The 23738-nt window shown below is 32.7% G+C and overlaps 1 protein-coding gene across 3 annotated transcripts in view; it reads right to left on the bottom strand.

The window, feature by feature from the left end:
• DACH1 (dachshund family transcription factor 1) overlaps window positions 1-23738 on the bottom strand; it is a 394019-nt gene that overhangs the window by 108882 nt on the left and 261399 nt on the right. For 2 of the 3 annotated variants that reach the window (XM_079138923.1, XM_079138924.1), the window contains exons 4-5: window positions 15536-15708; window positions 1935-2070 (exon numbers count right to left, since the gene is read on the bottom strand). In XM_079138923.1, the coding sequence (XP_078995049.1) occupies window positions 1935-2070; window positions 15536-15708 (309 nt within the window). Of the gene's footprint in view, window positions 1-1934; window positions 2071-15535; window positions 15709-16150; window positions 16307-23738 lie in introns of all 3 variants that reach the window. The other variant, XM_079138922.1, reaches the window with a different exon arrangement.

The raw sequence follows: 23738 nt of genomic DNA, 5'->3' as shown, positions 1-23738 counted from the left end.
TTTTGTGGTGATGGGGATTTGAACCCTTGTTCTTGTGCTTTTGAGGCAAGCACTCAACCAGCTGAGCTATATCCCCAGCCCCAAAATATCTTTTGACAGAGATTGATTAATTGGGTGAGTCTGGGTGGAAAATATATAAGAATTATTCATATGACAGTTGAAAATTTTCTGTTAGTCTAAAATTATTTTAAATATTAAAAATAAACATACATATGTGTAAAGATGTATATATGCAGAGGTATATGTGTGTATGTTGTATGTTTTTGATTCAAGGAATTACAGTAGCACAAGAATGCAAAAATCTGTTTCTATTAAGAATAAGTAAAATACAATCATTAATAAAATAACATGAACTTATAGCAAAACTCTTTCAAATCTTCCTCAATCTGTCCATCATTTCCATTTAATTTTTAGGAAAACAAATATTTTTCTTTCTCTAGGAGGACAGGACTTTTCCAATGACCATGTCATATAAAAGCAATAGAAACGAAACTAATATTCATCATTAAATTTATGTCTAGTGTCAGCATAGCAAAAATGCATACAGAAGTTATGATTGATTTGGGAATGGTTGTCAAATGATACAAACGTTTTTATCAATAAAAAGTGATCATTACATCATGAAATTAGAGAAATAAGTTTTAGAACAGTCAAACCAAATGCTGATATTTTGTATTATGTATAACTATGTAATTTCTAATAATTGACTATCTTATACTTTTATTTCCTACTGTTGTACATACTTTCAGTTATCCACACCAATAGTTCTAAGACTAAGACGTTTGCTTATGCAAAAGTTCCTTTACAACACACTAAGACAGTGTCTTATGGAAATATTCCTCTTATGGAAATATTCTCAACAACCAACTAACTCCAATAAATTTTGCACAATTATATGAAACTTACACTATAGATATGATTTTGTAAAGTAACACATAAGGTCTGGAAATAATATGTTACATGTTGGTTTTGTCAAATAAGCCATTCTTTTTAATATATTTATTTTATTTTAAAAATTCTTCAATTTTTGCATAGATACAGTCACCTGTTACTTGAACGGAATTTTAACTTTATTTAGCCAATTTAAAATTCTTCAATCTGTTGATCACCTGAGTGATTTAGAAATTTCTTAAGAATATACTGTCTTTTTTATTGGTGCATTTTAATTATACATAATCGTGAGATTCATTATGCCATATCCATAAAAGTATTTAACATATTTTGATCAATCTCATTCCCCAGTTCCTTCCTTTTCCCTTCCTCCTCCTGCCCCTGATTGGCTTGTTCTATGATACAGATCTCCCTTCTGTTATTGTTACCATTTAAATATTTACCATCTTTTTTTTTTTTATTGTAAACAAATGGGATACATGTTGTTTCTCTGTTTGTACATGGCGTAAAGGCATACCATTTGTGTAATCATAAATTTACATAGAGTAATGTTGTTTGATTCATTCTGTTATTTTTTCCCTTCAATATTTACCATCTTGAATTTGATTTCTTTTACTCCTTTTTGTGGATATCTTCATTAACTCAATAATGAATTTTAAAAACTAATGAGTTAGAAAAATGGCAGAAGTGGGATCAAAGAAATAAAGTTGAATAATCCCTAAACAATAGTCTCAGACATTAGATACTTGAGAACTGGCTATTTACTTCAGAAACTAATCTAGAAGGTTACTTACTTTTTCTGTTTCATAGCTCAAATCTTTATGAGTAGTATCAACTGAGGGAGTTTATATCAGAACCTGTTAATGTTGTATCATACTTCATGATATTCCAAACTGGGAAACATAATTTTGAGAGATGGCTATTGCTACAGAGCTTCAGAACATGATACATCTGAGATCTATTTGGAATGAGGGCATTTTGATTAGAAAAGCCACCTGCACCTAATAAAGTTTAAAATGGTGACAAGTAAAAGTATGACCTACGGATTCTGTCAGAAGAGCTCTCAGTCCGCGCCGGGGAGCTGGACACACTGCTGCTGCGGTGTGATGACGGGTGACTGCCGGGCCTCCGACCCTCCTCCAGAGAGGGGGCAGGCGAGGGGCTGTCTGGAACCCGCTCCTAGGCCGCCACGGGGAGAGAGGGAGGAAGAAAAGAGGTAAATTTAAAGAGGTAAAGCCTGAAATTTAGCATATTTTAAATTCTTCAATCCATTGATCATCTAAATAACTCAGTTTTTCTTAGTAAAGTAGGCAAAGAGGGTTATGAAGCTGTGATTCTATAGATAAGCCTGGAAAATGACTTAAAATGCCCTCATTGATAAGGGCAGATGTTAGTTCCTTCTTCAGAGAAAAAGTAAGCCCAAAGACAGCCTGAACTGTACAATTAAGAACCCATATGACAACAGAGAATTCACAGAACCAAGCAAGATTCAGTTCTCAATACTTACCATTTTGAAGAATCTTTAAATATATTTTCCTGTTTAGGCAAGTGTCTGAAGAGCATTTAGCACACACATTATCCACGTGTTTGATCAGAATAACACCACCACCAAAGAAGCTGCTAACAGCTATTTCATCCTGACATGCTTTGGGCATGCTCAGACAATCGCAATGTAAGGCATCATGGAAATGGGTTATTAACTAACCTTGCAATAATTTCCCTTGATTCAAATAATTCTCTCTATAAACCCCTACCTCAAATTCAATCACACAAACATTAAGGAAGAATTCATGAAATGTGTATTAGTTGTTACTATTTTATATAATCCCTTATATCTCCCTCCATACCTCTTGCTCTAAGCTCTGTATCATTATGGTTTCAATGACCTGCAAATGAATTACATAAATGCCTCCAATGAGTTGTTATAAATGGAGTTACAGATTAGCATCATATCCATTTTTTGACTTTTTCTATTCTGAGCAATACGATATTTATATCTTCAGATATTAAGACATACATCTTGATGAACTATTTGGAAATAGGGTCTATGCAGATATAATTAGTTAAGATGAAGCCATGCTGACATATGTGGGCTCTTGGTTCAACATGACTAGTGTCCTTCCAAGAAGCTGATGTGAGGACAGATGTGTTTGAAGATGGAGGCAGAGATGAGTCGTGCATCAGTAAGCCAACAATGGCCAAGGATTGCTAGCCACCTGCAAAAACCATGAAGATGAAAGAAAGGATTCTATCTAGAATCTCAGTCTAGAGAGTATGGTCCTTTTGACATCTTGATTTGGACTTCACACCTCCAGAAATGTGAGACTTCTGTTGTTTCAAGTCACCAAGCTCCTGGTTCTTTGTTAAGGTGACCCGAGGAAACCAATATACTAGGCATGAACTACAGCCCAGATTTTACCAAGGTTCTGAAGGTAATTTTAGCATGCAACCAAGATCAAGTGCCACTTGAGTGATACCCTTTTAATTTGCCTTGTGTATTTGTCAATAAACATCTACAAGAGATATGCTGAGACTTTATCTTAGTGGAACATGACAAATAAAACAAAAATAAGAGAAACAAATGGATCATATCCAAAATCCATATGATAAAATGATTTTCCAATGTACATACAATAGAATAAAAGATGAACTCATGAGAAATTTCATGACAAAAGTTTTGCATTATCAAACAAAAATATAAAGGAATAAAAGGAGCAAAAGAAAAAACCATCAACTGAATTCTTCTCTCAAAAGGTGAAATGCATATTAAAATCTTATAGTGATAACTTGCTGAAATTTAAGAGCTTTCATACTGATGTAAAATGTATGGATTGGTTTCCTAAAGGACAATAAGAACCTTTTCCAAAGAACAGGTCTGTTGTCAGTATTATACCAAAGTGCTAAAACTTTACTTCAATTGATGACATGTTAAGAATTAAGTGCTCTATTTTCTACAAATAACAAAACTGATATCTAGGTATATGTAAAATATATACAGTAGGACTAGGGGTGTGGCTCAGTGCACTTGCCCAGCATGTGTGAGGCCCTGGTTTGATTCTCATAGGGGAATGTTCCTGAGTTCATATAAAAATAAATAAATAAATAAATATTTCATGTCCATTTACAATTTAAAAAGAGAGATGGAATTTGAATTTAAAAATATATATGCAATATATTTTCCAACTGAAGTTCTGTGGAATTCCACTTTAAAGACAAAATGCAAATAAATGGGACAGCAGGGAAGGAAAGAGACAAATAATACACCCCCAGATCTTAAAAATTTAAATTAGCTTGTTCAGGGAAGTTTATGCCACATCAAGCGTTTGACACTGTATAGGATACTAAAGAAAATGGTATTCAACAGTACAATTTTCAGATTAACATTTTGAAATCATTTCTCATGACACTAAAAGTGAACATATTATCAGTTATTTTCCAACTACATGAGTGCTTCTAAATATGCTTCTAAAATATCTATGTTCTGTATAGTCCATGATGTGAACAAGATGACTTAAATTTTTAAAGAAACAAATATGTATATGGTTTAAAAGATCAGAGAATTCACATCTAAATGCCAAGTTTTTCTTACCTTCTAGTTATAATATAAAAGCAACTGGGATTTAAAATATTTTTTCCTAACATTCGGCTCTACCCTGAATTATGAAGTCATTTTAAATGGCAAGTTTCATATCAAATCTTTGCAATCTCAAATCAAGGAATAATCTTGATTTTTGCAAAATATTCAAAGGTTGAATTCTGTATTTCTTTATGAATATTTGTACATTTATTTTAGAGTAACGATTTGTAAACAGTATAGAACTTCTTGGAAACCTGTTTAAAAACATTAATAAATTATGCTGTAGCTAATTGCATGCATGACAAAAGATACATGGGAAATGTCTACAACTGATTTCTTGAAATTCTGGTAGAGGCACAGAGTTTATCTAAGAGTTATTTATTTATTTGGTTACTTAGTTTTGGCAGTGCTGGGGTTTGAACAGAGAGCTTTACACATACCAGGCAAGCATTTCGCCACCAAGCTGCATCTCCAGACTATTGTCTAAACTTCCTATAAAACTAATTTCTAATAAATCTAACTTAATACTTGGATTACACAGAAATACATAGTATGTGAAATATAGCATATGTATTTAGGAAAGAGCATTGCTATATTTTCATAAAAATAACATTTTCTAAATTAAACATTTTATTTTCTTTGAAACATCACTCAATTGTTTATCTATCAATCCATTTAATAATTCTCTTAATAATTGTTAGTGATCTTATTTGTAATGGCACATGTCTGGTCGAACACAGATAAAGTACAATCTAGAAATAAATCATTGCTCTAAAATCATTTTGCAAGTCTGATTTTCCTGCCATAATAGATTTCTTAGTAGTGTTAATGGAAAGCATTATAATTGGGTTTTTTTTCTTAATTAAATCATAAAAACTTAAATATTTAATGCATAAAACTCTAGCAACAATGTCTGTGCCGTTGAAAAGAATTCCTTATTTAATATTTGTAATATATGCAGAAAAATGTTTCATTAGTCAATATATTTAATTGTGAAAGATTCCTGCAGTGATTCCTTTAATTCATAAGTTATTTACTTATTTGTTTATTCAGTCAAAATACTCTAAAGATCACATAATAAATTAAGCAAAAATAGATTAAAGTCAATGTAAGATTCATTTTAACAGCATACTTTAAGGCTTGGAAAATAGTGGTACAATTGTAGAATTTAATTATTTTTGCCTTACTTTTGCTTTAATTACAGTTTATATTTAAGAAAAAAGAATACAAAGACAATACTTAGTAGTTTTATTTAAAGAAAATATTTTAATGTATGCAAATTTTGTGATTTAAAAGCTTAATTATTCAATTGAAACTTTCTATAAATTGAGACACAATGTATTCATTCATTTCACTTAATGTATAATTTCAATCTTTGGAACATAATGTATTGTTCTTTGAAGAATTTCATTAAAGTAAAATCCATTGAGTAAGTAAGATTTGAATACATTGTTGCACAATAAATTAATTTATTTCAACAGCTTAATTCTTTTATCATATTTATATGCTTGGCTTTCCAGGGTATTCTATAAGATGGAGAATAATGCAGACAGTAAAGAATTGCTTAGGAGAGAATCTCATAATTATTACTGAAACAAAATAGATAATGAGTTTTATTCAGACATAATAAAAAAGAAGTAGTTCAATGTCTATAGGGAAACTATGTAAACTAGATTTATCATTTCATTTGTGTAATGCCCTTTAACCTCTAAGATGGACCTGAAGTAGAATAGATAGAAAGAATATTTAATTTAATACTTCAGCACACTGCTTTATAGTACTGCATCAACTCCACCAATCAATAAAACACAATCTTTTGCAATGTTCCATCTTTATAAAACTCTCCACAATAATAAATGAAAATTTAAGAGGAGTACTCTTTCACAGAAAAAGGGTCATACTAATAAACTAATGGTAACAGAATAACAATAAAGGAAAAGCTGCATATTGCTGCTGGGTAGAACAAGATAACTCAGAATCAAAGGTGGAATTAAAAAACAGTGTACTCTAAAATTTTAAAATAAAAAGTATAAAATCTTAATATTATACACATCTGATTACACATTTTAAAAGTTGCATTATCTCAGCAGCCTCCTTTCTAGGAGAAAAATATATATTATATTTTATCAAAGTAAAATATTTCCTTAGAGTAGCAAGTATAATCACAACTCATTTCTCTAAAGGACCATTTCTGTAGATTTAATTTATTTAGCTCTTTTAAATTCTTTTTTTCTTTTCTTTTCTTCTTCTTCTTTTTTCTTTTTAGTATTGAGTATTGAACCCAGGGGCTATTAACCACCAAGCCACATCCCCAGCCTATAGTTTATTTTTAATTTTGAGACAAGTCTCACTAAATTGCTGATGCTGCCTTTGAACTTATGATACTCCTGCCTCAGCCTCCTGAGCTGCTGGGATTACAGGCATGCACTACACCTGGCTGCTCTTTTAAATTCTTTATTCACTTTGGTTAGAGTACTTTACTGAAGATGACACAGAAGTAGGGAGACATGAATTATTTTGATATAACTTAACTAATTCCCAAAATTGATACAGTTGAGCAGTACTCTTTATTTATATAAAACCCAAACTCCTATGCTTTGCGAAAGCTCAGATTTAAATTCATTCATTCAACAACATTTACTGAACATCTCGTATATGCCAAGCAGGATTCTAGGCTCTGGTGTTTTATAAAAGTAAACAAAACTGACAAAAATTCCTTCCTCACTGAACATATATCACAAACTATGGTTAAGTAAAGACTCAAATTCTCTTGCTCTGGTAGGCATGTAATCTCAGGGCACAGGAGGACCAACAGGTCAAAGCTAGCCTCAGCAATTTAGCAGGGCCCTAAGCAACTCAGGGAGATCCTGTCTCTAAATAAAATATATAAAAAAGGCTGGAGATGTGGCTAAGTGGTTAAATGCCCCAGGTTCAATCCCTAGTACCAAAAGAGAAAAACAAAAAACCTCACAAATTCTCCTGTTCCGTAAATATGTACAAAGAAGACAAATGATAGAGCTGGGATTCTGGATTAAGGAAAATGCAAAAAAGTACTTTTAAGAGACATACTGAATGATACCAACATACTTATGTGTGGTTGAAGACCAGGCAGTCACCATCTTAAAACTCTACCACTCAAAGTCTTAAATTGAGGATCCAAGGAATATTTATAATGTTCTGAAAGTTTGTTTCAATGATGCAACTCAAGAAACATTTAATTTTACTAAATATGGAACTCATAGGATGCCTGAGAATAACTTCAAACAACCTAACTTTCTGGTCTTTTTGCCCATATTTGTTAGTGTTGCAGGACTATATTTTCCTCATATTTGTATGTTAATTTAGAAGGGATTATAATTTTTCAGGACACTATATAGAAATATAAGTTACTTTAAGCAGCAAAACATACTCTTGACTCAGGAATTAAGAATTCAGCCTTATATAAATAAGACTAGCATCTTAATTAAGGGGTGAATCCAAAGGAAGAGAGTAGAGAAAGGAGTGGAAAGAGAAAAGGGTACATTCTGACCAGGCCAGCACTGCCATGCACTGGTATCAGTCTCTCTGTGCATGACAAGTGTTTGCAGCCAATTTTTTATCTAGTAAGGCATAGAGTATGTTCTCAGAGGCCACCATCAGTTCTCTTAATGGATCTATTTAACTCTGTGTTCCTCTATCCCTTGAATTTCCTGCAAATTTAAAACTACAGGCTTGATTCAAGTTGTTTGGATTAAGACTATTTCATAGACGGTGTTACATGCTTCCATCAGGAAGGTATAATGTCTGCTTGGTTGCCTTTTATGACGCCAGCCACCAGGATAATCATGGCCTAGATTCATCACTTCATTAAGACTTGCAATATGGAGATATTATCGTTCCTTATTCATTGGGTTTTTTAGAAGATTTCTATGAACATAAAGTTGTTCAAATAAATTATTGGTTATCCTGAAAGACAGTTTACATGGAAAAGGCAGGAAGAATGAGTGTTCTTGTTCATTTATTTATCCTTTATTTATAGATTGGCCTTCAAGAGAATCAGTTCCTTAGAATTCTTCAACGATGAAGGATGAGTTAGAATTATTATAAACTCATGGATTTAAACATATATGGTGTGTTTCAATACACTGATATATCCTTAGTGGTAACTGTGTTGCAATACTTTTTTGTTACATTTCCTTTTCATATTTAATGTCAATATCCAAATAAATATATCCAGAACATACTTAACTATTTTTGTAAACCCATGTAAAAATCATTGCAATAGTTTTTTGTGAAAAAGTTACTTCTAAAGTTGTGCATACATCTAGAGATTTTTATGTTTGTCCAAAGAATAAACTATTCTGTATCTAAAAACAAATATGAGGCTCTAAGATTTGAATCTACTTTGAGAACTAGGTCACTCTGATTTTCCTTTTATATTCTTTTCACATTTGAAACTTATGACAATAAAGTCCTACTTACTAATATAATATTTTAAGAAACTGTTTTGAAGGAAAGCATTAGAGGATGGAAAATTATAAATTCTATTTTAAGTGTTTAATTCTTTGAGAATTTCATAGTGTTTATCTTTGTCTCTGTTTTTCTCTGTCTCTGTCTCTCTCTCTCTCTCTCCATCACACACACACACACACACACACACACACACACACACCACTTGCTCAAAAATGAAAATAACTAACTATCCTTGGGGAACTCTGTAATATACCATGTGAAGAAAGATGTGTATTCAACAATGTAGAATCCATTCAGTGTTGTCAAATTTCTCAAAAACAAGTCTACATTATCTCTGAAGAAAAGTGAAATCTTAAAAAATGCATTTTATACATTATGTACTACAAATCCCAAAAGTCCTTGATTAATAGAAAGTAAAGTACACATTTTGCTAGGTGATGAGGGCTGAACACGAGAGGTAAGAGAGAGAAAGGGGTCTCGTTACAGCCTTATGATTGTATATTATAAGTTTGACAGGAATCCCTGTCAAAATCCTAAAATAGGTGACTGTAAACACTTGGATGGAAAGCAAAACTAGTGATAAGCTAAATGTAATGTTGATGCATAGAGATTTTGAAAGACTTTATAAATGATAATTTAATCATTCTGACAACCTGGTGAGTAGTATTACAGGAAAGTAAAAAAATCACAGATATCCAATCACTTGTCCGTGATCACATGATTAGGAAGTGGTAAAGGAAAATTAGAACTCAAGAGGTCTTTTTTCAAAATTCATGTTTTAAACCAATAAATATACTGTCTTTATTCTCTTCAATTTTACTTCTATTTTAGCAGGAACCTTTTTTTCCCCAAAGTTCTCATGATATCATTGTGAATGTAAAAATAAAAAAGTGAGAAAAATATTGATTTATTCTAGGGGATTTGGGGTTACTTGATGAATGGTATCCACAGAGAATCAATTAGTAGAACATTTAAACCCATTAACGAATTCTCTAATGACAGAAGGAATTGATTGCTTGATTTATACTGCTTATTTTACTCTGTGATTTAAGGTAATAAAGGAAAACATTCTTTTAAAATTTGGAAATGATACAAAGATGGCATATATCATTAACATTATATTTTGGGATGTTAGCACTTAGAAATATCTATAACTTCAACATCAAGTGCCTGGAAACAAACAAAAAAAAAGTGGATAAATGCAAATTCCTAAAATGAGCAAAAGACAAAAAAAATTGGCTTAATAGGAAATTATGTCAAAAAGGCCAAATTACATATTCAAGTACCAAAAAACAGTCTTAGAATTATTGCTGCTTTTTATAGACTATTGTCTAAATTGGGGCTTATACTAGTTCTAGTGTTTCTTCACTGGTCAGTTTGTTTCTAAAGTATTATATGGGATTAGAGGATTTTTCTACAAAGAAAGAAAAGAATTCAACCAAGAAATTTGGCAAGGGATGGTCAGAAGACACTGGAGCACCGGTTAGCAGAATAAACACTATACTTTGCTGTAATAGAGGACTTAAATCTTTAAATGGCTATAACAAAGAAAAATTAGTAGATATCTTTCTTTTAAATGTAAAGGTAGGGTCAGACAGAGCAGCACACATCTGTAATCCCAGCTATCTGGGATGCTGAGTCAGGGGGATTGCAAGTTCAAGGCAAGCCTGGGCAATTTAGTGAGATTTTGTTTCAAAATAAAAAAAGACTGCTCTATACTACTCCTTGGTATATACCCTAATTAAAGTTGGCATATCGTAGAGATATCTACATATCAATGTCTATCACAGCACAATTCACAGTAGCAAAGTAATGGAATCAGTTTAGGTACCTGTCGAAGGAGGAATGGATAAAGAAAATGTGGTATAGATTCACAATTGAGTTTTATTCAAGTGCTATAGACAAAAGAAATCATGTCATTTGCAGGAAAATGAAAGAAACTAGAGATCACAATGTTACTGAAATAACAAATGTAGCATGTTTTCCCTCATATCTAAGAAAAAAAGACAACATGAAAGCAGAAGGGAGACTATTAAGGAAGGAGGGATTGGGGGGAAGGGAGGGGTGGGTCAAAGGGTAATGGGGAGGTAGATATGATCAAAGAATACTATATGCATGCATAAATACACCACAATGAAGCACATCATTCTGCATAATTAAAACACACTAAAGAAACAAGGTGAGTTGCTGGGGATATAGCTCAGTTTTTAAATGCTTGCCTAGCATGTGTGAGGACCTGAGTTCAATCCCCAGTTCTGGAGGGGAAAAGAGTAAAGGTAGAAACTATTGAGATGTAAATTTCAATTTGGTTAATGAATATATTTCTCTCCCTCTTAAATTTGCTGAAAATTGAACAGGTATCCTACAAAAGAAGAATGGATGGGGAAGATGTAAGAATCATTTCTCTACTACAAGGGAGCAGGATTATATACCATATAATCTTACATCTGTCGCTTCATAGTCTATTAGTGTTAAGTAGAAAAAAATGGGTCTTACCAACATATAACATAGTAATACAGTGTTTATAATCATTGCACATTTCTGTAGTTATTTAATTATCAAGGATTTAAATTAAAATTCTTTTTACCTAAAGAGAACATGCCCATTTCTTCCTTAAAATTAATTTGCTAAAATATTTCTAGTAGTCTGAAAAAAATCAGTCACAGAAAGCTAAGTTCAATATTGAGAGACAGTCTCATGGAAGCTTACATTTAGAGCAAATAGCAATGTCATAGTCTTCCTCTATCTACTTTGCTTTTCTTCAGTGCATTTAATTTTTTCAACTTTAAAAACTTAGTGCTTTAATTTCTCTTCTAGCTGGCTTAATATTGTTCAAGAGTTTAGTCTGAGTTGCCTCACTTACCCAAAGTCTAAGATTCATATGATTTAAATTTATTAGAAGTCGAATGCAGAGATCAATAAACTTTTTCTGTAAAGGTCCAGATAGCAAATACTTTACTCAATTCTATTTTTGTATGTAAAAGTAGTCATAGACATTATGTAAATTAAAAAAAAAAAACTGTGGGCACTAAAATTTGAATTACATATGATTTTCATGTATCATGAATTGTTATTCTTGTTTCATTTTTAATCAGTTAAAAATGTAAAACCATGTGTAATTCATGGTCATACAAATGATGGAAGAAAAGTGGATTTTGCCCAAGGGCATCAACATTTCATATGATGTTGTGAATGTCAATGAAAAAAATTACTGAAGATTTTTCATTCCATAGAACAGGTGACAAAAAGAGTATTTTGAGATTGTGTAAACTTAGGAGCTATATCTTTGCTTCTCTTCTCTCCTACATATTCTTGCCATTCTCCTTTGCATCTTAATTCTTGTCCTTACTCTCAAAAATTATAAATGGTGGATTCCAACCCATAGAATATCATTTACATTTCTATTTTCTCTTCAGAAGTTATTTCTTCTGATATGGGAGTGAATCTTTAGTACTTAAACATTTCACTTTCAGTCAGCCTTCCAATCTAGAATCTTCTCAGACCAACATATTTGCAAGTACTATTCTGATTACCAACATGGACTAAATGCTGTTCACTGTGACGCAAGGATCAACCATTTTCCTTGGGAAAAAACAAAAACTTGCCCAAACTAAATTTAACCAATGTATGTCATGTGTGTTTACTAAACATTTCTTGAACTATGAAGTCTGGTAATATACAAATTAAAAGAGGTTTATTCATTAACCTATCTTTTCTAATAATTAGAAACCAAGTTCTTACAGAACCAAGTTCTCAACCTTATTCTCTGAGGCCAATCCTTTGATTTTTCTCAAGTCTTGTGAGTGTTTTCAAACACCTAGAACTATTACAATTTTCTTACACATTTCCTGAAATGTATTCACTTTCTAAAATCTTTATGTGTCAGTGTTAAATTTGAAGATAGATGGATGGAATGTATCATTAAGAAAGGGGATCCTGATGCAAATGCCAACTGAACTTCATTTTGGCATTGGCAATAGAACTATTGGCTTTAGGTTTCTGTAATCATCCTCAGAGCAGCCATTTCCTATTTACCTGTTATTATCACTATTTATGCCACCACCATATTCAAATTCCAGAATTTTCTTTAATCTATCTGTAGCCAAATTTCTGCAAATGTTTGTCCCAGGAAAATAGGAAGTGGGATATCACTATTATTTTGTAAGTGTTGGCACACATTTAAAGATAAAAAGCTCCTTCATATTCTAATTCCTTTTTTGCATATTTCCTTCCTCTGGATCTACTTCCTCTCTATTATTAAACTTAATATTGGAAACCACACAAATGTTGCTGACTTTCAACAATCTAGTCCTGGATGGCTTTGTAAAACTATTCCAGAAGGAAAATGACTTCCTCCTACTTACCTAAATTTAAATGACCAAGGATTTATTAAAATGTGCTATCCTATCAAATGTAAATATTCTAATTAACATTAGATGTATCATGAATATTTTTAAATGAGTATATATTGAAAAATAAAATAAACCAAAGCTACTGATGTGCCTGATGGCTTTTGGATTAAGGAACATGTAAGCCATCACCTCATGCCCAAATTATGTACAGGTCATAACTAAGACAACTATTATGCCTATTGATTTTGAACTACTAACATCTGCTTTCCAGTCATATTTTTGCTTTACATATTAATGTAAAGCTTACCTAAATTGAAGATTACAAAACAGATTAGTCTTAAAAGTAAAAAAATATAAGATTACAAGATGATTATAATATTCATTAGTAATTTTTTAAATGTGAATAATCACATCCTATAATTAACACTTAGCTCTAAGATTTTGCTAACGTAGCCAACAAACACAATAAGAACAACACTTAGAAGATTTTTCCCCCTCATCTAAAATCTTCTTCTAGGTAACTATAATGAATGAGTCAGGTGATTAGAATGTTAAATTCTCAGTAAAAACAATTACCAAAAATTATCATAGATTAGATGATCCAGTGATACTCTTGATTAACAAATCAGCTAGTAACAGAGAAACCCTGTAACTCATTCCAAAGAAAATGAGTTTTTAGGAAGTTTCCTTGCCAATCCCTTGGCCAATAAAGATGTGGCTAATCCTTACCACTATGCTCTCAGGTACAGATTTTTTAGTAGTTGATCCTGGTCTTCTGTAATGCATTTTGTGATTTTCTTCTAGTAAATACTTCGAGTAATATACTCAAAAACTAATATAAGGGTCTGGTACACATCTATGTTTACAGAGTCATTTTTATAAGAAAAACTCCTGTCTGCATATTAATCAACATTCTCTGTAAGTGGTAAAAAGGCCCTTTAAAAAAAAAAATACAAGACATGCTCTAGAGACTAACCTGAATTCAAGTGCATTTGTTAAGAAAAAAGCAGGCAATTATTTTGTCAAATGAGGATCATGCAGCAAGAAGTATTTTTACTTAGTTTAAAAACTGAAAATGTTTTTTTTTTTTTTTTTTGGCATTGCTTGGAAATCTACATAGGGCTTTGTGCATGCTAGGCAAGTACTCTACTACTGAACTACACCCCTGCTCCTTACTTATATATTTATTTCTTTAAATTTTGAGACAGGATCCACTAAGTTGCCCAGGTTGGCCTTGAACTTGCAATCTTTCTGTGTTGACCTCCTGGGTAGCTGGGATTAAAGACACAATCTATTCTTTTTTAAAAATTAATGTTATTGTATTTTTATACCTTTATTTTATTTATTTATTCTTATGTGGTGCTGAGGATTGAAACCACTGTCTCACACATGCTAGGCGAGCAGTCTATCACTGAGCTACAACTGTAGCCCCACAATGTATTCTTCATGTTCTTTTTGTGATAGTTCTTATTTCTCACTGAATCAGACAATGGTCATTACAATATTTGGGTATAAATGCCCATTATAAAATAAAATTAATAAAAAATATATATATGTATATATATGTGTGTGTATATATATATATACACATATGTATATATGTATACCTAATACCCATTTAATGTGTATGTATTAAATTATACACATATATAACAGAAAGAAGAGGGAAAATTATGTGTGTGTGTATATATATATATATATGCTTGTGTGTATACACACACATACCACATATACACACACAAATATGAAGTTTACATGACAATGTTACTTTCCACTCATAGTATATTTTTGAATTTACAATAACTCAACTTTATTACTTCACTTAGTTTATGCATCCACACTATACTATCCATTTTTTAGATGTTGAATAAATCAGAAATACCAAGTTACAGGTCCAAGGTGATACCGTGAGTAAATAGGAGATTTTGATCCTTTTGGTTGTCTGATTCTCCACACCTAGAGGCTTATAACACTACATGCACAAAACACACACACTCATAATATATACATACCTTCAAGTAAAAACACGTATTTGAACTCTTACCATTTAATGTCCTATGTTGTCTCTCTTAAAAGAGAACTTACCTCTAGCCTCTTTAAACATTTGTGTAACCGTGGGGCTACTTATTATGAGTGATTTTTCTCATAACCTATTTACTATCATTTAGAGTTTATAGGTGATATTTACTTATGGAACAAAAAATAGATTGATATGATGACTTAAGATCGACATTACAAAATAATATAACAAGAAAACCATTACCTTAATCACAGATGTCTCAACTCTGGATGGAGGACTCTGAACTTGTGCTGCCGCCGCCATGTTAGCAATAGTGCTGAGGTGGTTCATCTGGCTCATTGCCATGGTGACAGATGCTGGAGGTAGGCTGACGGGAATTAGAGGATGGGGCATCATCATAAAAGGAAGTTCCAGTCCTATAAAAAATACACATATATCATCATTGTGCTGTTCCAAGCAAAACCACGGAATGTAGTATTTATCATTTATTAAAATCATTATAGACATATCATTAAAATTGAAAAATTTATAATAGCAGTCAAAGAAAAAATTATTTTGCCTCTTTGTGTGCAACAATATTCACTCACCATTCAGGGAAATTAGATTTTTGACTAACTAGTTTGGTGCCATGGTTTATCATACCACCTTTCCTCATGTGTTTTATACAGATGATCTTTTTTGTTATAGTTTTCATCTGATCAGTGTAAAATCTTGTTTAAAGAACTAGAATTTTTTTTAACTTATCATCATTAGTTGTCTAAAGGTAGTATATCCATTTATAATGTCCTTTTTTTACTATCTAATAGTTAAACATATTTTTAAACTGTCTTTTTTTATTGCTAAAAAATGCCATCGTACCATTTGGCAGAAGGTGGCTGTGCTGAAGATGGTTGAGAGGATGACTAAGTGGAAGACTATACACTCCAGGCATGCGGGGGTGGGTAACAGAAGCCTGAGATCCCTGGGATGGGGAGAAGTACAGTGTTTCCTTATCCCAAGAACCATCACTGCTGCCTGTGGGGAATGAATATAAATTATTTGGATATGATATTATTCCCAAAATTCTAAATAACCAATTTGAAATGAGGTTTTAAAAAATGTATATTTGGCAAACTGATATGTGCTAAAGAAAGTAAATTTCTTGTAAACTGCATTTTCTTTTTCTTTTCTTATTTCCTACAATAAGATCTCAAATTTTTGAAAAAAAAAAAAAATGCTTCCGTAACGTTTAACCTTTTTGCAGAGTTTAATCCTGTTTGTGGAATTTAATGTTAAATGGACTCTATTATAGAACTAGATAATTACTCCTTGGAACTGAAGTATCCTGATGGTTATGTAATATAAAGTTATTCTTGGATTAAATAGTATCCTAGTCACCATTTAGATTTAAAATGTCTAACTTAATTCCACCGCAAAGCTAAAAATAAAATCATGAAGTGCCTAACTTGGTTAGACATTGTATAGAGAACACGAAATTTCACTTAATGAAAGACAAAAATGTTAAAGCAAAATATTTACTATGTGTGAATAAGCACATCATTTCTTTTTAAATACAGAGAAATTTACTATTGTGACAATGTCAGCATGCATTTGAGGGTTTACATTTCAAGATGGGTTGCAATGTTTTAGGTATAACTAGATCTTGAGGGCTGAGGATATAGCTCAGTGGTAGTGCACTTGCCTAGCAAGCAGGAGGTCCTCGGTATAATTCCTAGTACTGCAAAAAAAATAATAAATACATAAAATAAAATCTGAAACATTGTAGTAGGACACTCCTTGGAAGGTGCATATAAACCATTTCAATTTAGACATGTCCTCAAATTAAATTAACAATTTATCCCTTAATAGAATCTGTTAAATACATAAACTTGCCCCTTAGAATTTTTCACTAATAGCCCTGTCAGCTTATGAGTCCTTTATTTCTTAAAGAAAAAGAAAAAAACATATTTTCATATAGTATATAGTACGCAAGGAAACAGCAAAGTTGGTAAAACTCCAATTTAATGCTTTAGCTCTACTGAAAGACTCATTGTAAAATCTCTACAACATAGTTTTTAATGAAGAATACTTAGTTACTGCCATGATTTTTTTCCATTTACTTCATGAAGACAGTTAAGGTTCAATATAAATTCAAACTCATTAGCTCAATACTGTCTGGATCTTAGAGTAAATTGTTCAGAAGTGGGTAATGAAAACTCAATTCAAATTCTTCAGCAATCAAACAAAGCAATTTTATTAAACAATGAAAAGAATCAATTAAAATGGATATCTTTATTATCTTTATTATTTTACAAGAAACCACGACAGCTTTTGGTTTAAAAAAAGGTTTATAGCTTCATACAGAAATGAGTCACATAAAAGGAATTTCTCCAGCCTGCTCCTGTACTCCTACACTATTATATAAAGGTTCACTTTCATATTCACCAATTTATACACCTTGGTCCTCTACTCATCACTTTTTGACACTTACAGCAAACCTATAGTCAAACATACAAAACTATAACTAATCATAATGGTGCATCCCTGTAATCCCAGGGGCTCAGGAGGCTAAGGCAGGAGCATCATGGCATGTTCAAAGCCAGTCTCAGGCAAAAGCAAAGAATTAAGCAACTCAGTGAGACCCTATCTCTAAATAAAATACAAAATAGGTCCTGGGATGTGGCTCAGTGGTCGTGAGCCCTGAGTTCAATCCCCAGTACCCCCGCCAAAAAAAAGCAAAACTATAAATATATGAATTCTCCGAATCTATAATGTCAAGAGTATTATGATAAAACAAATATCTTCACTTTACATTGCCTTTATCAAAGCATGTGCAAAGTTTTATTACATATTTAATCAATAAAACCTGTGAAAATTGAGATGTAAATTTAAGATGTAAAACATTAAGTTAAAATTCTAAATAAATTATTCTGAAAACAGTTATTAGACAATACACTACCTACTTTCATATCTCTTTTGCATCCCAGGATATCAGTCCTTTCTTTTTGGCTAAATATCAATCATTCATAGATAAATTTTCTACAGCAATTTTCTAATACTAGATTGGATTTCTCACTACCTAAAATGCTCCTAGCTTTCTACACCAATCATCATTTGTTAAATACTGATGATGTTAGCTTATTTGAGTAATAAATAGAACAAACAATTAAGAAACCAAGTCTGATGAAAAATATACAATATATAACCAACTCAGTTGTAAGTGATTTTTGCATTATTTATAACATCCTTGTCTATTAGCATGAATAAATAAGAAATGAAAACAGGTCACTTCAGAACAAGTCATTCCCATGATTATTAAGTGTATGATTCCAAGTGTTTTGGTTTAAGCCAATACATATCACAATATAAGCTAGTATATATGTACTTTGCCTGCACACAAACATACATGCACACAAACATGACTTCCAGGGATGGCAGCAGCTTCAATAAATTAAAAACTTTCCAAGATTTGGCAGAGAGAGATAGAAAAGAACTGATTCATATCTCCTCTTCAATTCTTATGTGGAACCGCACTGCTTCTTCAACTTTACAGTGAAATAAAAAGATGAACCTGATATAGCCCTAGTTCATCAAAGAATATATTCTGTAATAGGAGGTAGTCACATGTATATAAAACTCAAAGTATGATCAAAAAATGTAAAATGGAAAAGAGTCGAGGAAAATAGTCATGAGTTTTTGAAGACTCAGTGCACCAAGTTGTTGGTCATTGCATCTCTATAACCGTTTTTTTTAAATTATGTTTTTTTTTTTTTTAACAGACTGCATTTTGATACATTGTACACAAATGGGGTACATCTTTTCATTTCTGTGGTTGTGCATGATATAGATTCATACCATTCATGCAATCCTACATGTACACAGGGTAATGATGTCTGCCTCATCTCACCATACCCCCTCATTTCTCTCTATGTAAAGTTCTTCCATTCTTCTCTCACTCACCCCGCCCCCCAGCCTGATTATATATCATCATCCACTTATCAGGGAAAACATTTTGGGATTGACTTATTTCACTTAGTATGATATTCTCCAATTCCATAACCATTTTTTTAATGTAAGGAGGTTGGACTGAGCACAGGAAGGGTCTCCCAGACCTAGTCCTGAATGCATGCAGTATAGAAACACTGGACGGACAAAACCAAAGGCAGATCTGAACTGTGAATAGCAGCACATGCAGGCATTTACTCTATGATGAAATCAAGTGGCAGAACCACATGCAACATGAAGTTTGGGGTGCTATGCAACTGCTATGGGGTGATTTGGGTAGTTTAAAAATTGACAGATATATAGGCCTGTGGCAGCCAGGTATAAGTGCGTACATGTCACAATCCACATGACATTTACTGTTTCCCCAAACTAGGGCAGTGAGTCAGATTTGAAATATTAAAGGCATGGGAAATTTAAGAAATAAAGACAAGACACAGAAATAAGTGAAACAGCAGGATCCAATAGGAAACAACTCTGATGGAGACCAGCTCTAACTCCCCAAAATGGAGTCCAAGGGCTTTATTTAAATGCGTGGGAACAACAATGGGATTCAGTGTAAAGAACTTTCTGAGGAAACAGGAAGAAGATGGCAGAAACAACTCGATGGGAGTTTAGCAGGTTAGGCCCTCCTCCCCTACCTCTGGGCAACTGCCTTTGAACTCAGGGCTACTGAGCCTAGTAGGGTGTCAGCTTTATCTGAGCAGCCTCCAATGGACCGATTCTCACCAGGAGTTCTCAGAAAAGCAACCCACCAACCTCATGAGGGCTCAAACAAACCCACAATTCGTGCACAGCTTCCAACAGGTACCTGAGTGTAAGAAGGAATATTGGAATTAACACCAGATTATGAATTGTATCTTCAGCCCCAATAACTAATTATGCTTTTACATACTCTGAAACAATTCATTTACCCTGCTTAATTATACTGATATTAAAAACAAACCAATAATTGCATATCAGATTCAAGGAACTGCTGGGCATGGTGGGGCATGTCTGTAATCCCAGGGTTTTGGGAGGCTGAGGCAGGAGGACTGCAAGTTCAAACTAGCAATTTAACGAGGCCTTAAGCAACTTAGAAAGACCCTGTCTCAAGATAAAAAATAAATAAAAAATTAATGTGCTGAGGATGCAGCTCAGTGGTTTAGTGCGTGCCCCCCCCCCTTCCATCCCTGGTACCAAAAAAAAAAAAAAAAAAGATTCAAGGAATTTATAGTAAGAAGTGATTATATTTAATGTTTGTTTTGTGTAAAAGATGTGTATTCATCAGAGACAAACAAGGTTATCTTAAGATATAGATCTAATGAAGTTCCAATATATAAGGACTTGGTATGAGAGATCCTCTCTTTAGTCCTTCCTCACTCCAATATTAAAACATAGTTATAGTGTATTTAAAAAGGAAATAGTTTGATGAACTTTATTAATCTTTTCATGGGCTCAGACAATTTTCATTGGTTTGCACCCTTTTTATATTTTAACTGTACTTTGTAACACATATTTGATGATGGACCAGGTTTGTGTTTTTTTCTTTTCTTTTTTTAATTTGTTCTTATTAGTTATCCATGACAGTGAATGTACTTTGTTGATACATCATACATAAATGGAGTATAACTTCTCATTTTTCTGGTTGTACATGGATGTAGAATCACACTGGATGTGTAGTCATACATGCATATAAGGTAATAATGGCCAATTCATTCTACTATTCTTCCTAGCCCCACACCCCCTTCCCTCCCTTCATTCCCTTCTGCCTAATCCAAAGTAATTCTATTCTTCCCTGCATTCCCCTGCTTAATGTGAATTAGCATCCGCATATCAGAGAAAACATTAAGCCTTTGGTTTTTGGGAATTGACTTATTTCGCTTAGCATGATATTCTCCAGCTCCATCCATTTTTAGCAAATGCCATCATTTCATTCTGTTTTAAGGCTGAGTAATATTCCATTGTATATATATATATATACATATATATATACACTACATTTACTTTATCTATTGATTTGTTGAAAGACACCTAGGTTGGTTCCATACTTTGGCTATTGTGAATTGAGCTGCTATAAACACTGATGTGGCTGCATCACTGTAGTATGCTGATTTTAAGTCCTTTGGGTATAAACCGAGGAATGGGATAGCTAGGTCAAATGGTGGTTCCTTTCCAAGTTTTCTGAGGAATCTCCACACTGCTTACCATAATGGTTGCACCCATTTGCAGTCCAACCAGCGATGTATGAGTATAACTTTTCCCCACATCCTCACCAACATTTATTGTTGCTTGTATTCTTGATAATTGCCACTCTAACTGAAGTGAGATGAAATCTTAGAGTAGTTTTGATTCAAATTTCTCTAATTACTAGAACCAGATTTTAAACACAGAAAACATACATCTCAAATTTGAAAGCTATCCTTACTATAAATGTAACTAGATTTTTGAATAGTCAGAAATGATAGCTTGCAAATATAAAATGGTTCTATTTTTCCTTTAATTACTGACTTCAAACATTCTTTGTCAAACTTCACTTTTCTGTGCCTTAGTAGCCTTGGACAGATTTTGAGTATAAAATCCATTTCAGTTAACACTCATCCTGACTTTCTCATCCTGTTAGCTTTGGCCTTTTCTAGAACCTAGGTACAAATGAGACTTTCATACAACTTGTCTTCCTTTTCTTTTTCTGAAAAGCATGAAAACAGGTTTTTGCTAACTAGTTCCTGCTTATATTCTCCCACCAATGCAGTTTCTATGGCTATGCCTAATAGGCTATTGGCACCTTCCATGTAACAGGTGCCTAAATGTTAACATCTCCTCAGGGGCAATGCCTGGTGCTTTCTGTGGGGAACCTCCTAATGGCAAAACACCCTGACAATGGAAATCTCCAGTTTTGTGCTTTTCTAAGCTCCTTAAGATTCCACTGCCTATTGATAATGAAGCCTTTCTTCTGGTGTTGGTCCTCTGGATATGGTGATGTTCATTCTTCCCACTTTGCTACCTCTCCCTGATACTGCTCAGATATGTAACAAAAACAAATCCAATCTACACCAAAGTAGAAATCCAGCTATGAAATAAAGTGTAAACATCTGCAATCCTTGAATAACTATCTTGGAACTCCACCTCTTTACCCTGGCAATAAAGAAGTATGCTCCAACAAAGATTAACAAGCCAAGGCCCTTGCTACATGTCTCTTCACTAAAATGACTTCTTCAAATGCCCCTTCCCTGTGGTAGTCCCCTCTGATAAACAAGCAGACAATATTCATTGAGTCTGGAGTAATAGTTAAGATTCTGTTTGGCTGCTCTTCATAAGCACTGATTGTTTTTGACTGTCCTTGAAATGAGGAGTACCTACCCCTTTTGTTCCTATGGTGGACTACAGGAAAAATTCTTTTCAATATCCTATTATGTAACCTATTAAACAGACTTTACAAGAAATATGACCTTATAAATCATATTTTAGTAATTCTTACATATCAATTGAAATAAATGGAAAGAAATGTGAATGTTCAACATTTGGAATATTATTTCCCAAAGTGACAAATTTTAATTATTGAGATAGAAGTTCAAAGAAAAGAGTTTACTATGAATTCAAAAATTAAAGAATGATTAAATGTAGAGATAATCATAGAAAGAGAGACAATCACTTTGATCTTTTTGCAACACAAAAAGGAAATAACAAATGTTTTCAGGAATAATATTGTTATATTCTCTTTAATAAAAATGCAAAAAATCTTGAGTGTATTATATGTATCTACTTTGTAATTGATTTCTTTCATTCTTAAATATATCTGATGAGGTTAGGTTCCAAAAGAGAAGGCCACACTATTTTTTAAATGAATTTGGGATAGAAATCAAATAAAATAAGCAAATAAAAAACTCAGAGTGACCTATAAATACAATTCCTTTTAAATCAGCATGCATTAAAATAGTAAAAGTATACTTAAATATTATTATACTTTATGTCTAGGTGACATGCAACTAGTTGTTCTGATTTTCCCACAGCTTGACCCTGATAAAGGAGGCAAATCTCAGAGGGACTAACGGTCACACCACTGCTTAGTGAGTGACACTGATAGATTGTGACAGGAACCTGACATTGTCAAGATTTGTTTACAATGAAAATGACGGCAAGAGCAGGCACTTGCTCTACAGCATTGGAGACCACTTAGAAGAATGTCAACTCTATCTTAACAATGGAAACAAGACAACTGAGTAAAAGAAGGTACTAGTCACAGGTGCTATGGACATTCAGTTACTTCAGAGGTAGGTGAGAATAAATCAGTTATCTTTTAGTGACTGATTGCAACTTAATAAAAAAATTAAATATAAAATATCATCTCAGTACAAGTATTTCACATAAACATTAGAAACAGGCCTTTTATGAATTACATAACATTGTTTTTAATTTTATTTTTTAATTTTTCTTTTTTTTGTTAATTAACTGAGCTCATCAGAGTTGCTTTGGCAAATATAAATTA

This window comes from Sciurus vulgaris, assembly GCF_902686455.1.
Source record: "Sciurus vulgaris genome assembly, chromosome: 4".
NCBI classification, from domain to species: Eukaryota; Metazoa; Chordata; class Mammalia; order Rodentia; family Sciuridae; genus Sciurus; species Sciurus vulgaris.
This window is presented reverse-complemented; position numbering and strand designations above follow the sequence as displayed.